This window comes from Carassius carassius, chromosome 14 (assembly GCF_963082965.1).
Source record: "Carassius carassius chromosome 14, fCarCar2.1, whole genome shotgun sequence".
Classification (NCBI taxonomy): Eukaryota; Metazoa; Chordata; class Actinopteri; order Cypriniformes; family Cyprinidae; genus Carassius; species Carassius carassius.
In genome coordinates this window covers 10,722,068-10,737,437 of record NC_081768.1, presented here as the reverse complement: position 1 = coordinate 10,737,437, position 15,370 = coordinate 10,722,068, and the positions used below count along the sequence as shown (strand labels likewise).

Genomic DNA, 15,370 nt, shown 5'->3' with positions numbered 1-15,370 from the left:
AAAAGACAACTCATTTTATTTTAAAAGATAAAGTTGATTTGTTGGAGTCCAGTAAACTTGAATGTGTGCGACACTCATCAGTTCCACATAAAAATCATCATCTGTAGAGCAGGTGGGAGCCGCAAACACTCCAACGCAAGTCATCTAAAAACAGCACCCGAAAAAATCATGATCAACCTCCAGGCAGGCTCAAGCATTAATCAACTGCATCAAACGAAATTGGATTCAGATATATACATCCAGATTGAAACCATCTTCAGAACTTGGTGACCGTGCATGCCATGTTTTCCAGTGCTGACCGAGCTTCTGAGGATGGGAAGCACTTTATGGCCTCTAAGGCCTTGTTGCCGTGGTAACTGCACAGGTCAAGTGCCTGGCTCACGCCTCTTTCCGTCTTTATCAGGCCCCGGAGCTGGAGAACATGCAAGGAGGAGGAAACATTTTAATATCACTCCATCAAACTGATGAAACTGATGTAGGAAATGTAATGTTCTTTTAACCAAATTTAGAGGCAAGGGTCTGCTTGTGAAATAAATGATAGTAACACTATAATAAGGCATAATAACATGTTTGGCATCATGAACTAAAAATAAATACTTATATTTATTAATTTGTACATACAGTAATACATTTTAATATTTCAAAATATATCAATTAAAACGAGTTAATGTAGAATGTGAGAACATAAATTAACTGAGCAATAATACATTTATAAATTAAGATGAACTTAGATTAATAAACAGTGTAAAAATGTTGTTCAGTGTTAGTTCATGATACCTTTTGCATAAACTAATGTTAACAAATAATCTCTTATTTAAATTAAGAATACACTAATATTCAAAAGTGTGGGGGTCAGTAAGATATTTTGATGTTTTTGGTGTAAATTGTGATGCTTTTTTGAAAGATTCTATTATGAATAGAAAGTTAAAAGAACATGTTAATAATGTCCTCAAAGTCACTTTTGATCAATTTAATGCATCCTTATTAAATATAAGTAATAAAATCTTATGGGCCATAAACCTTTGAACAGCAGTGTATATTATATATATATTGTAAAAAAAAAATATATGATCAATATGTCGTAAAGTAACATACCGAAATATCACAATAATAAAATGAAATGCAACTAAAATTAGATGAAAACCCAGAATATTCCACACTATTCCTCACTTAAATGGTCTTGTAGTCCTCCACTGTCACATACAAGCATGTTTAGCTGGAGGCCATTTTGCTAAATGAATTCTGGGATGTGTTGTGCTAAGAAGCCCTTGGGGGCCTCGAGTTAAAAACAGCAGAAGAGACCTGCTTTCACTAATGTGCGTAAGAGGAAGCCAAAAACAGGGAGACAGAGAGAGACGTGGATGTGGGAAAGGTAGACAATGACATCAACTGATTTCTGTAATTTCTCATTTGTATATCCACAGTTTTCTTTGACTTCAGTATGCTAAACAGAATATTTTCAGGTTGACAGAGAGAGATATGACCCCCCCACCTCCCCAAGACAAATTTACACAAAAAAACAAACCAGACAGCAAATACTGGAGAGATTAATGTCGCATTTATGTGCTGATAACAGAGATATGTGATGTGTGGGGGGGGGGGGATGTGTCTGTCTGTGCCCTGTTGAAGGAGAATCTTCTGTGATGCTGCTGTCAAACCGTCTCTCTGTCTCCTCTACAAATAAACCTGCCACTCTATCCCCTAATATCCTGTTTCTACGGCGACCCGAGCTGCTTGTGCCCTCCTCCTCTTCCTGCCTCCTCCACACCGCCTCTAACTGTTCTCCCCTTCTTTCTTTCTTTCTTTCTGTCTTTCTTCTCCTTCTGACTTTGGAAATCACATTTCTAAACTTGCTATCAGTTACAGAGAACAAACACCTCCTATTCACAGCACTGGTCGATCAAATGATTCTTTAATTTTTATTTAGTATGCCTCATCTTCACACTTGATTACATTAACTTACGCACATAAAATGTAATTTTTTTTATATGCTGGCGCAGAGTTTTTTTTATTTACTTCTACTGTTTTTATACTGAGGACAGTTGTTATAGTTAACTAACACTGAAACTAAGATTAAACCCATTAAAACTACTTGAAATAAAACAAGTCAACTGAAATAAAATCAAATATACTGTAAAAAATATACTGTATATATATATATGGACGTATATAAAAAAAATATACAAATTACAAAAACTTTAACTAAAATTAAAATGATTACAAAAAATATAAACATAAAAACTGAATCAAGATAAATAACACTGATACTAAGCTAATGATATTTTCTATTCCCTAACCCTTTTTTTTTTGTTTGCTTGTTTGCTTCTTTAGACTTTCATCAAGATATTATTTAGTATGTTTATTAAGTTCTTTTCCTGTTTTTTTTTTCCTGTATTTGTCATATTAATAGGCGATTTAAGGTTTCGCCAACTTATAAAAATATATATATTTAAGTAAGCATGAACAACTTCAAATTTATTTCTTTTTTTTAGTAATCATACATTAATTCACTTCTACAGTATTTCTGTTTGATTGTAAACATTCACATACACACCGGGGACCCTGGGAATGATTTCATGACTCCCGGGGAATCGATTTGTGTCATAAATGTATAAATGTTTCATCAGAAGGATTGTGGCTGAAATCATTGATTAGTGGTTTGACCAGGAGGATTGATTTCTCTTGAATTCAATAGACAATCTCACTTTTTCATTGGCTTAATGACAATAATCAACTGATTAAGTCACTTTTACAGTGAAACACAAGTTGTCTGAATAAGCAGACACTGAAATGAGGCACTCGTTACTTTGTTTTCCCTCAGGAGTCGCTTACCTTTGTGTAATCAATCTGTCTAGCCATATTTTGAACCTGAAATGAAGAGAGAAAAATGTGAATCCAGAGAACGTCATGCTGACACAACGAAATCTGAACCGTAACGGTGTTATGCTACCAGTCTAGAGGCTAAAATCTTATTGAATCACTTCAATTAATGATAAATACTGTCTGCTCAGTTAGAATATCAAACATAATACAGTAAAACTGGCTTAACTGTCTGCTAGCTGCCTTGAGACAACACATAGCTCACATTTACTACAGTTCAAAAGTTTGTGTTAGTAATGTTTTGTTATGTTTTTGAAAGAAGCATCTTATGTTTACCGAGGCTATATTTATTTGATCAAAAATGCAGTAAAAGTTTGTGAAATAATGCTACAATTTAAAATAACTCTTTTCTATTTAATATATTCTATTCTAGTTAAAATTTTTATTATAATGTAATGTATTCTTGTGATGGCAAAGCTGTGTTTTAATTGACATTTTGTAGTGAAGTACAGTATGTGAGATTCACCAGGTTATTTTACAGATCACACAGCAGCAAGTGTTCTGATATGGTTGTCTTGTACCTGTTTTAGCTGGTGCCGCCATCTCTCTGGTCCAACGATCTGTCTGTGGAAGACTACAGGAGCCGAGTCCAAACTAAACACCGCCGGTTCTGACCCGCTCTTCACGAACGGCTGTAGATCCGAGTTCAGCTACAAAACACACATGCATCACCCACATTTTTTGAAATGAGCTTTCTACACAAAGCGGAAATAGGAGAGTGTAACTTGATGAGACAGCATACAGATAAACAGCTTGTGCCCACAATGCACTTGTGTGACTGTGCGTACACACCTTGTGTCCCAGAGCGAGGTGTTTTCCGTACAGAAAAGCCAAATTCTGAGCCTCGTTACCATGTCTGGCCAGCTTCATCGCTGCCTGACAACTCTTGGCAAGCAAAGCACCATGGGACAGGAATGTCTGGTCTTCCCAGGATGCAACTGTTAGACTCCCCTCCTTCAGAATACAGAATCACTCAATTAAATAAGCATTTATGTATTATAAATACTGGGATTTACACTATTCTTCAAAAGCCTGGGGTCATTAAGTTTTTATTTTTATAAATGATTACTTATAGACAAATATGCATTAAATAGATCAAACTTACTCAGTGAGAGTCAAGATATTTACAAAATATTTATATTCCAAATAAATTATTTGGATTCCACAAATATAATAAGCAGTACAACTGTTTTCAACATTGATAATAATGTAAAAGTCTTCTGGGTAATGAAAATGACGCTTTAGCATCAAATAAATTAAAAACATCATAAAATATATTAAACTAGAAAAGAGTTATTTAAAATGGCAATATTTTACAATATTACTGTTTAATGTTTTCTTGTGATCATAAGGGACTACACTCAAATACGCACATTTTTTGAATGGTGTTGTTTATCGAGGTTATTTGGAGAGTTAAAATAGATCATAAACGAACCTCAAAAGCACAGAAAACTTATAGAACACATTGAGACTGTTCAAATCCCAAGAAAGCAGAATGTTTCTAAAAAATTCAAGGATTTAAACCAAACAAGAGAATAAAAAAGACAAACATATTTTGTGGGGGGGTTGATGAAACTGAAGGAGGGAAGGTGATGCAAACATCTGCTCGGAAACGTCTCCTCTAAAAAGGGTAAAAGAAACTTGAATCTCTCTCTCTCTCTCTCTCCCTTGTTGAGTTTCTCTCACATAAACGTGGCCTTCTCCATCACTTTTCCTCCTCCTCGCCTCACACAGGAAACTTTGTCATTCATTATTTACTGTGAGCAGTTTGCAGATGTTTTAAGTCAGTCTGTGTTTCGCTTGTTTGGAGATGTTTTGCTTGTCCAGTCTCAGCTTGTTTTGAAAGCTTTGAATATGAAACATTAAACACTAAAAGGATTCCTCTGGTACTCAATTTTAATTCATTTATGAGGAAAATAAAGCTTAATCTTAGCAATGACACATATCACGTCTCATAGATGGCACGTGTTTATTAAAGCAATAAACCAGAGAGGTTGTGCTTTACAGTATTTCACATGACTTTGAGCGGTTGCTTTTTAAAATAGGTGACAATATAATAAAAGACAATGTTTCATAAACAGACGTTTTACTGTTCTGTAATGTTTTTAAAAGAAGTCTCTAATGCTCATCAAGAATGCATTTATTTGAATAAAAATACAGTAAAATATTGTGAAATATTACTACAACTTTTCTATATTTTAAAATGGAATTTATTCATGTGATGGCAAAGCTGAATTTTCAGGAGCGTTTGCTCCAGTCTTCAGTGTCACATGATCCTTCAGAAATTGTAATAAGATGATTTAGTGCTTAAGAAACTTTTTTGTTGTTGTTTTTTTGTCAATACAGTTTGTTTCCCACAGAATGCCACTGGTGGCTATATGTGGTGAATGTAGTGGGCTGAACGTCGTACCTCGGCAGAAGTGGAGCTCTCGTGATAGATTCCTTGCACCACATCTCCGATTGCACTGGAGATCAGCTCCACCACCTAGAACAAACATAACATTAAAACACTTGGGCTAGCTAAATATTTTCCACAAAAACGAAGACTCTCAGAATAAGAATGGAGAAACAGTCCAATGTCCAATTAAAACTTAAATGAGGACTCTGACATCTGCACAAGATTTTTAATTCTGTTCCACTCTTTAATACACACAACCACAGAAGTCTACTCCCAGCACAAAAAATGCACAACACCTACAGTAGAGAAAATGATCTGATAGTTGAGTGTTGACTGGACTGTCCTCTTGAACTACAAATATGTACATGCAACACATAAATATAGCAAGTTATATCCCTTTTTAAAAAAATACTTATTTAACCTCATGATGTTCCAATGTTATGACTTAACTTACGTCTGTGGAACAGAAATATAATGGCTCTGTTCAACTACAATAATGGCCTATACATAGAACAGTAATCTAAAGAATAAAAAGACCAATCCTAAAGGATCTCAAAAAGGTTTTCATATACTGTAATTCCAACATAAAGCGAAAAAAGTGATATTTTTAATGCGCTTTTTGAAAACAGGACAACTAATTACAATAGTCCTTATTGGAAAAGTGCATTTTTAAAAGATCAAATTTTTGCTTTATGTTGGAATTACAGTATATGAAAACATGTATATATCCTGTTGCTAATTATAAAACAAAAACTGAAAAAAATATATATATAAAAAAATACAATAACTTATTTGTATAACAAATAATAATAATAACTTTAAAAAAAAACAATAAAAAAGAATTAATAAAAAAATCAACATTTACAACTTAATATATATGAATGGAAGTTTGTAAAGTAACATTTGAAAATTAATCATTCTTTTGATTCAGATCTTTAAAATTAATCAGAAATAAATCTAAATGATCTTCTAAATGATCTGTTTGTGAATCAGACTGCTCCAGACATGTTAACAGCTAAATTGGAAGATTATTAGTGAACAGCCACTTAAATTTTAGTTACGAATACAAAAGTCAAAAATCTTTGGTAGTGTTGTTGCATCTTTGAAAGCTCATAGCATTATTCCTCACTGAGTACAATTAAAAAGAGCCAATACAATACTTCAAAATTACATTTTTTGTGTTCCCCAGAAGGTAAGTCATAAATAATGTCAGAATTTTAAATGTTTTGCTTTAAAGTATCCTTTGGATCATGTAGTAACTATAGTGCTCCTGAGGGGGGTGCTACCCCGTTACATCTACTCCACAACAGTCAGCTGGACAGTCACTGACAGCTCTTTCTATCATTCAATTACATGCTTTCCTATCCCTTCCATCCATCGCCCTAGGCTACATTCTCCACCTCTTTTTCACCCTTCTTCATTCTTTTTCCTCTTGTCCCGAAAGGCCTGCCTGTTGAATCATAAGACCACAGGGAGAATCTCCAGGGAACTAGAATAGCAGAGGCCTTCCATCCAGACACTCAGCTATTCCTCATATTTAATATTATGTTACTCCTCTCCGTTCCCCAAACTTTCTCTCTCAAACTTTGTTTTTCTCACTCTTTCCTTCTCTCTCTTTTTCTCTCTGCCCTCTGAGTAACCAGATCTTTGAGGAAACAGTGAGGAACTTGACTCCTCTACCCAAAGCCCAGAGAAGACAGAGAGCCCCTATAGCGCAGCCAGATGTGCGGCTTCACGATGAAAGCGTGAAAGCGTGCACGTGTGAGTGTGTGGGAGAGAATGCATGTGTGTTTGAACTGTGTGTTTGTGTACGTCTGTGTCTTTCTTGTGAGTTTGTGTATGTATGTGTGTGTGTGTTAGAGAAGTGGTGGGGGGGGGCTTTTTTTGGAAAGTATCAGATAAGCTGCCCTCCCTCCGTCTCGTCTCATTCCCAAATCCAGCCGGAGTCGTGTTTCGCCGACAAATCTGTGAGGAGAAGAAAGAGGAGACAGCCGCTCGCGGATCCCTTTACCGTTTATACTAGTGTTGAGCCAGAATCCCACTCTCTCTCACTCTCACACACACACACACAGTCTACTAAGTCAGGATCCCACTCAAGGCCGCGATACATAATACAGATCAATCAGGGGTAAAAAGCGCTTTGCTGTGGAGAGGGAACGTCTGATTTCCACCGCTAATGCGCTCACGCTAACTGAACCGCTAATGCAAAGGGGCCTCGCCCTCATTTACATAGACAGTAGCTTTAAGAGGAAGATGCGTTAAGGCGGTTCTGGCTGGATGAATGTCAGTTACATCAAGGGACTATTAAAAACGGAGCACTTAAAATATATTTTTAATCACTTTTGCTAATTGTAAATTCATCTGTGGAAGTTTGACTAGCAGCAAAAGAGATGATCTCTGATTGGCTGGGCATCCTGTCAGTCAGTCACTACTTCAGTGGGTCAGAACAGAGCGTGTGTGGCTTTAAACATGCTTCGCTGAACAACAGGTTCAGTTTCACACAAAAAAGGATTTTTACTCACACTCTCTTCAGTATGTGTGTGTGTGTTCACTAAAAATTAGGCTCAAAATGACCTTCTGTCCGCACATGCTAATTGCGATTGAATTTAGAAAATATATCACGCATATATATTTCTAGCGACACTGAAACTACATTTTGCATATTATTTCTTTTTAATTAAATGTATAGAATTATTACTTCGTATTAGTGTTAGTGTATATACAACATTGTGTGAAAGTTTGGGGTTGGTAAGAACACTTGCTTATTAACATGCCTATTAATAACATATTGGCTGTTTATTAGTATTTATAAAACACATATTCTGCATGACCATTAATAACTATTAACAACTATTAAAAAGCAGAAAATTAGTAGTTTGAGGTAAAAGTCATAGTTAATGGTTTGTTAATAGCAAGAATTTGACCTTAAAAAAGGGTGACTATTTGTTTAGTAATATATTTTAAAATGTAATTTATTCCTGTGATGCTAAAGCTGAATTTTCATCAGTCTTCAGTGTGACATGATCCTTTAGAAATCATTCTCTTATGCTGATTTGCTGCTCAAGAAACATTTCTTATTAGCAATTTTGAAAAACATCTGTTTTGTGGCAAATATTATATTTTTGTCAGGATTCTTTGATGAATAGAAAGTTCAAAATAACAGCATTTATTTGAATTAGAAATATTTATAATAAAAGTTTCTTCACACACACAATTACTGATCACAAACTTTAAGTAAAAAAAAAGTAGCAAGGTTCAAACCATCATTGTTACAGTGTCAATTTGTGACAAATTGAGCCAAAATATATCTTAATGTGATATTTAAATCACAGATTTAGACAGAACCAGACAAAAAAGTTAAAAGATTCAAATAATAATAAACCTACAACTTTCTTAAATCTTTAAACTAGAATTGAGGCGGACATTGAGGAATCAAAATACACTAAACGGATTAGAGATTTCCACTGTCTTCCAGCAGGAGGTGCTATAGAACACACCAATACTTACTCTTACTCCTAAACCCACTATATTACACCACACCATCTACATAAAGAAAATGTGTTTTAAACACTCAGACAAAATCAGATGTGTATGAGTCCCAACTAAGATGTCTGGCTGTCTGAATGCTGAGCTCCTCTTAAGAATAAAAACACAGAATCTGTTATTTATATTAGTCGCAAAAATCTGCTGATCATCTGAATGCCTTGCAGTCATTTCCATGTCCGCTCATGCACGCATTAAAGTGAGCTCGAGTGTGCGTGTGTATGTCTGAGGCTATGCAGAAGGAAAAGAGTTTGTTTTCCTCCATGGGGAGAGCTGCATTCTAGAGCCGCACTTGGTGACAGATCCTGTCAGCATACTCCCGCTTAGTGCATCTGAGTGTGTCTGTGTGTGTTACCCAGACACAGAGAGATGAAATGTTAGGGTTTGTAGTGCAAATCCCTTTTTACTTAGTCTGTTAATATTATGATATGACAAGTGATTTCCTCTAAAACCGTGAATCCCAGTGTAGGTGTCCTTAAGCAAGTCTTGGAAGGATTTTACTTTAGCTTGGTAAATCTATAAAATGTGAGAATCAAATGATGTGAGAAGGTTGAGTAATAATACTACTGTTCAAAACTTAGGGATCTAATCCGTATATTTTCTTTAACAAAACTCATAATTTTACTCAGCAAGAATGCATTACATTAATCAAATGTGTTTTAAAAAGTTCTATTTCAAATGAAAAAAAAAGCAGTTTTTTAAATAAAAAATATTTAGGCCCTTTATGTTTTTTAAATACTAAGCATCACTACTGTTTTATATGGAAGCCCATTTCTGCCACTGAATTTTTTTTTTTAATAAGGTTTTGTGTCTTTTTATTTCACAGTTCTGACTTTTTTTTCTCAGGATTGCATGATACAAACTCGCAATTCTGACTTTTTTTCGAAGAATTGTGAGATAGAAATTCGCAATTGCAAGTTATTAAGTCAGAATTGCAAGATATATCATCACAATTCTGACTTTTTATTCTCAGAATTGCGTGATATAAACAAATTAAGAAAAATAAAGTCAACTGCAAGAAAAACTCGCTATTCTGACTTTTTCTCGCTAATGCAAGTTTGTATCTGGCAATTTTGACTTTCTCAAAATTCCCTAAATTTTTTTCTCATAATTGAGAGTTCTAAAGCCCCGTTCACACCAAGAATGATAACTATAAAGATAACAATATTAGCGTCCACACCCATAAAAGATATCTTCTGTTTATTCGAAGTGCAAGGGCATCTGTCGCTTTAAATTCTTGAGCTCGTTACAGCAGGATGGATTCTGATTGGTTGTCAATTTTTTATCTTTCATCGGCTGGTGAAAATTAGTTTTGAAAGTGATTCCAATGATATAATTTCTCTTCGTCTTTATCGTTATAGTTGTAGTGTGGATTCTGCTATTCTTTAATACTGAGAACGATTTTTAGAACTACAGTATATCATTATCGTTATCTTTATAGTTATCGTCCTTAGTGTGAATGGGCCTTAAAGTCTTAATTCTGAGGGTGAAAAAAGACTGAAAAGTTCTTAGTATTGAGAGTTTATATCTCACAATTCTGACTTTACTCGTAATTGCATGTTATAAAGTCACAACTGAGGGATATAAACTCACATTTCTGAGAAAAAAGTCTGAATTGCGAGATGTAAACTTGCAACTGCGAGAAAAAAAATCTGAATTGTCAGATAAAAAGTTGCAATTACCATTTTTATTTTTTTTCAATTATTCAGTTATTATTTTGTGGAGTATATGTAAACAACTTATGTGAAATATCTTATTCAGGACAGTACTAAATACTACTAAAAAAATTCCATTATCCCTTATTTTGTTTCAATTATTAACATTTTACACATTCGGAAAGGGGTATGTAAACTTATGAGTAAAACTGTATATTAAAATAGAATACTGTCATTAATATTGTGATACTATTGTTAATGTTTTTACAGTTACAGTCAAATCTTACCGATCACAAACCTTTGAACAGTAATGTACACTTTCATTCATGCTATACTGAAATGTAGTTTAAACTATGAAAAATATATATGCACCCAATATATTATTTACCCAATATTATGCATTTATCCCTTAATTAAGTCAAAGCTCTTGTGACATTTGTATGATGCATGTTGTTGCTGCCTATGTAGTGCTTTTTAATTCAGTAACCTATGATGGTCTTTTTAATTTCGAGCCCAGCCTAAGTACCAAGCAGCTAGAACAGCACCTATGAGTTAAAAGTAACAACCTTTCAGAGGTATTTGACCAAAGTCAATAGGACTCTAGGGGTATATAACACAAAATAGGCTGGGAAATGCTGCTCTCAAATGTCCTCATGTTTTGTACTGGTCATTCATAACACTGTAAGATATTCAAAAAGATGCTCTAGTGAGATGCTATAACCCTGAGCACGGCGAGGCAGTGGGGCTGCTGGCCGCATGCAGTTAGACGTTGCTTTGACTGCGACTCTAATTAGAGCTGGAGGAGAACACTGACACTTAATGAGGGGTGTAGGAGACATATGCTCACACACTCGCGCACACACATATAAAGAGCGCCAGAGAATGAGGGAGAATGCAAGTGTATGGAAATTAGCAAGAGAGGACACACACACAGGGTACAGCGTGGAGAACAAAGTCTTTGAGAAGGATGTCAGATGCCGGTGAAATTTTTTTTTCTTTTGCATAAAAACACAAATGTGATGGAAAAAAGTGGCTCACACCTCCAGCATGAAGAGATGTGTTTATTTAAATATTTGGTACAGAAATATTAGTAAGCTAAATCTGACAAAACCTCTATATGGGGATTATAGGGATGTTCTCAGTTGCATAAATTATTCATAGTAATGTATTTCTTAATCCTTCAAATACTAAATAAATAAATTAAAACACACAAGTAAATAAAAACACTTCCCTTGTCTTTTAGAAATAATGGACAGTCCACATTTATATTGTTTTTAAATATATTGTTAATAACAACTGAAATCTATGTCCTCATCTTCACTACAGTACAATTGATAAGTCTGGGACCGGTAAAAATTGTAAAATTGTTTTTTTTTTTTTTTTTAAGAAAAAATGTTCACTAACTTAAAATTTATTTGGTCAAACATACAATAACAATAGCAGTATTATTACAATTTTGAATAAATGTTTTCTATTTTTAATAACTATTTTAATTCATCTTCAAATGCACTTTATTCCTTTGATGGCAAAGTTGAAGTTTCCTGTCACACGATCCTTTAGAAATCATTTGAATTTGATAACTTGGTGCTTAAGAAACAGTTTTTATTATCATCTATGTAGAATTCTTTTTTTTTTTGTGGTGATTAAAATTCTTTTTCTAGAAACCTTGATGCATTTTTTCAAGATTCTTGATGTATTGAAAGTTCAAAAGCACAGCATTTATTTGAAACAGATATTTTAAAACATTACAAATGTCTTCAAATGATCAATTTAATGTAATCCTGCTGAATAAAAGCATTAATTCATTATTATTATTTTTTTATCTTACTATTCTCAACCCTTTAAATGATAGTGTTAATACTGTAGCTAGGAAAATGGGTTCTGATTATTATTTGGGCTCAAATTTTACAACAGCAAACTCAAAGCAGGGTTTCTTTCATTACTGAGCATGGAACAAGCGAAGAGACTTTTTACAGCATCATTTAGTACCTTGGTGTCATTGAGCTGGGCCAATCCCGTGCAGGCATTCGCCAACAGGAAATCGCCACTCAGAACAGCCATCTTGTTCCCAAACTGCATGTCTTTGAGGGGGCCATCTGAGTTTGTCCACTCCTTCAGATTCACAATCCCACGATGCACCAGGAAGGCCGTGTGAATCAGCTCTGTGATCTCAGCCAAGTTCCTCTGACTGACATAGAGACAGAAAGAGAGAAATATTGTGATTCTGAGAGGGTATTAGATCTATAAACAGTCCCAGATGCTACAGCACACTTTATATGGAAAGGGAGTGATTTTAGCCCAAACGTTCTTCTGCAGCACAAATAGACCAGAGAGAGTGTCAAGTGTCCTGGTGACCATAATGCACTTCACAAAATACCAACTGCCTCTGATTATCAGACGAGCCCAATTATCACAGCGCCATCACACAGACGTTATAATCAAATGTTGATTTGCTGGATTCAGGACCATAATCAGCTTGGACCATCGAGGTCTCAGCGATAACCACCTTCCAGACACAAGAGAGAGACGTTAGTGCTGATGACCACTTACCCCTCCCTGAGAGCGAGAGAAATGGGAAGAAAAGAGGGTGAGAGACTGAAGAAAAAGCATCTTTGATGAAGGGATTCTCTTCAATTTGGCAATGTGAGAGAATCACTGTGGCCGTTTCTGCTCACACACACACAGTCAATGCTTGGGTAATTACAAAGCACTGCAATAATTCTTGTTGTCATTAAATGCTGTTCTGTAATGGGCCATCTCCTGGGCTCAATCATCCCTATTGTGCAGAGCTCTCTTGTCCACGCAGCCACCGATCCCGGTCAGTTACACTTCAGCTGACACGGGTAAAAACAGATCTGAGATGTCGATGTGGATTACAATGGATGAGGATTACTGGGGAAACTCAAACATACTTTAAAGAAGTGTAATTGTATATATCTATCATCTCAGGTCAAGAGTTGTAGGGTTCTTACTTGTCTTTTTTATCTTGGTAAATATTAAACATCCACTTTTTGCAAACCTAATCAAATTTTTTCATGGATGCAGTGAAGTCCCACCCAAAATTTTGCTCAATGAATATCCTGTTTAACTCAGAAATGCATCTGATTATGGAAGCAAAATGCATAGTGAATAATGAATGGCATTTTATGTTGACTATAAATTCATATCAAAAGTTTTGTGATCTCAAACCTTGAAAAAGTTTTCAGGGCTATGTTCACACATGACACGGTTCTGTTTTTTCTTCATATGTAACATTCTTAATTAAAATAAAAAAGGACTAAAAATAAATAATTTAAAAATACTGCCCTAAAGTGCTTTAAATGTGTAAAAACAAATATATATATATATATATATATATATATATATATATATATATATATATATATATATATATATTATTATTATTATTATTTTTTAATTAACTAAATTTAAAAACTGAAAAATTAACTAAATTAAAAAGAACAAATAAATTAAAAGAAATGTAAAATACATGAACAGCACAAAGTACATGAAATTTTAATTCAGCTTTATAAAATAGTAAACTGATGAATTAATTACAAATACAAAAATAAAATGTAATCAGAAAAAGAAGGAATACAAAAAAAATTGAAATGCAGTGTGAACAGTCTAATATAATACAGGTTTTATCATTCTTAATCATTCACCATCATTGACATGCTTCATTTCCATTAGTGTGGAAGACAATGAGTCCACAGAATGCCAATAATACAATTTAGGCCCTTGTCCGCCTCCTTGCCCTTGTTCTTAATTGATGTATAATTTCACGGCAGCCTCCACGGAACATCAGGTTCATAATAATTGACTCCATTTATTTAGTTAAGATTAGCATGCCAAGTTTGACTATTTTAATGCCACGTTTAAAAGTTCTCATCAGTCCCTTTAGCTGCAGTGTGAATGTGGCCAAGGTGTGTATGTGTGTGTGTGTGTGTCCTTCTCAACACCTTGCAGCTGACAGTATTGAGTTGCTGATTTGACCACTCATTAGTAATAGTGGTGATATTTGTAACTAGTGTTTTTGAATGAATAGTTTTCTATAGTCTTTGTGTCCTTCATTCTTGGACTGGCTGCAGTGTTTTGGCTGTGTGCAGACAGCCGGAGTTGAATCGAAATCTAATTTTCCCCCAAATCTGCAGCTATGCCGTCTACGTTTTTTTTTTAAGTCAGTGGGAGGGGCAGCACAGGGAGTATAAATAGCCTCAGAACTCAGTTGCATAGCAACCGATGCCATGGCGCAGAGGGGTTCCTCCCCCTGACACGCCCCCTTTCTCTGTCTGCTCCATTTTCTCTGCCAATTTAACCCTGAAGCTCAGTGGAGCGTGTGCCTGCAAGCTCACAGCAGATCACATTGGAGGTCAAGATGTCAGCTGACCAAAAGCATCACTAAAGCTGTCACACTGTCACTATCTAGGCCAGAAGATGTTTTAATGAAAGATCAGAGATGGCTTTGCTTCTAAACTCGTTATGATGTGAGTTCAGCTCTTAACACAAGACACTCACAGACACATACACACACACACACACAAAACACCACAGAAACCACCTATATAACTACCAGCACTGAATAAGACTCTATCTTCTGTTCAGTCTGCTCTATTCAGTTTACAGTAAGACATATATATTAAAAATGAATACCATTCAAAATGTTGGGGTCAGTAAGATTTTTGTATGCTTTTGAAAGAGGTCTCTAAATTCGAAATTCTCATCCAATATTTTTGCATAATTATTTGTAACTCTATAAAAGTATTTTTCGTCACTTTTTATCAATTTATCAATACATCCTTGCTGAATAAAATAAGTAATATTGTTAAAAAAAACTGTAAAAAAAAGTGTATGATTTCATATGTAGTGAAACATCTGCACTCATAAAATTTGT

General features: G+C 34.8%; 1 protein-coding gene across 1 annotated transcript in view; it reads right to left on the bottom strand.

Annotated features, from left to right (window-relative positions):
• The window catches only part of pdss2 (prenyl (decaprenyl) diphosphate synthase, subunit 2), a 31,993-nt gene continuing 16,623 nt past the window's right edge, over nucleotides 1–15,370 (bottom strand). The window contains exons 3-9 of the mRNA XM_059566014.1: nucleotides 12,466–12,664; nucleotides 5,291–5,365; nucleotides 3,673–3,834; nucleotides 3,402–3,530; nucleotides 2,833–2,868; nucleotides 238–412; nucleotides 1–144 (exon numbers count right to left, since the gene is read on the bottom strand). Of these exons, the coding sequence (XP_059421997.1) occupies nucleotides 257–412; nucleotides 2,833–2,868; nucleotides 3,402–3,530; nucleotides 3,673–3,834; nucleotides 5,291–5,365; nucleotides 12,466–12,664 (757 nt within the window). The 3' untranslated portion in view covers nucleotides 1–144; nucleotides 238–256. The remainder of the gene's footprint in view (nucleotides 145–237; nucleotides 413–2,832; nucleotides 2,869–3,401; nucleotides 3,531–3,672; nucleotides 3,835–5,290; nucleotides 5,366–12,465; nucleotides 12,665–15,370) is intronic.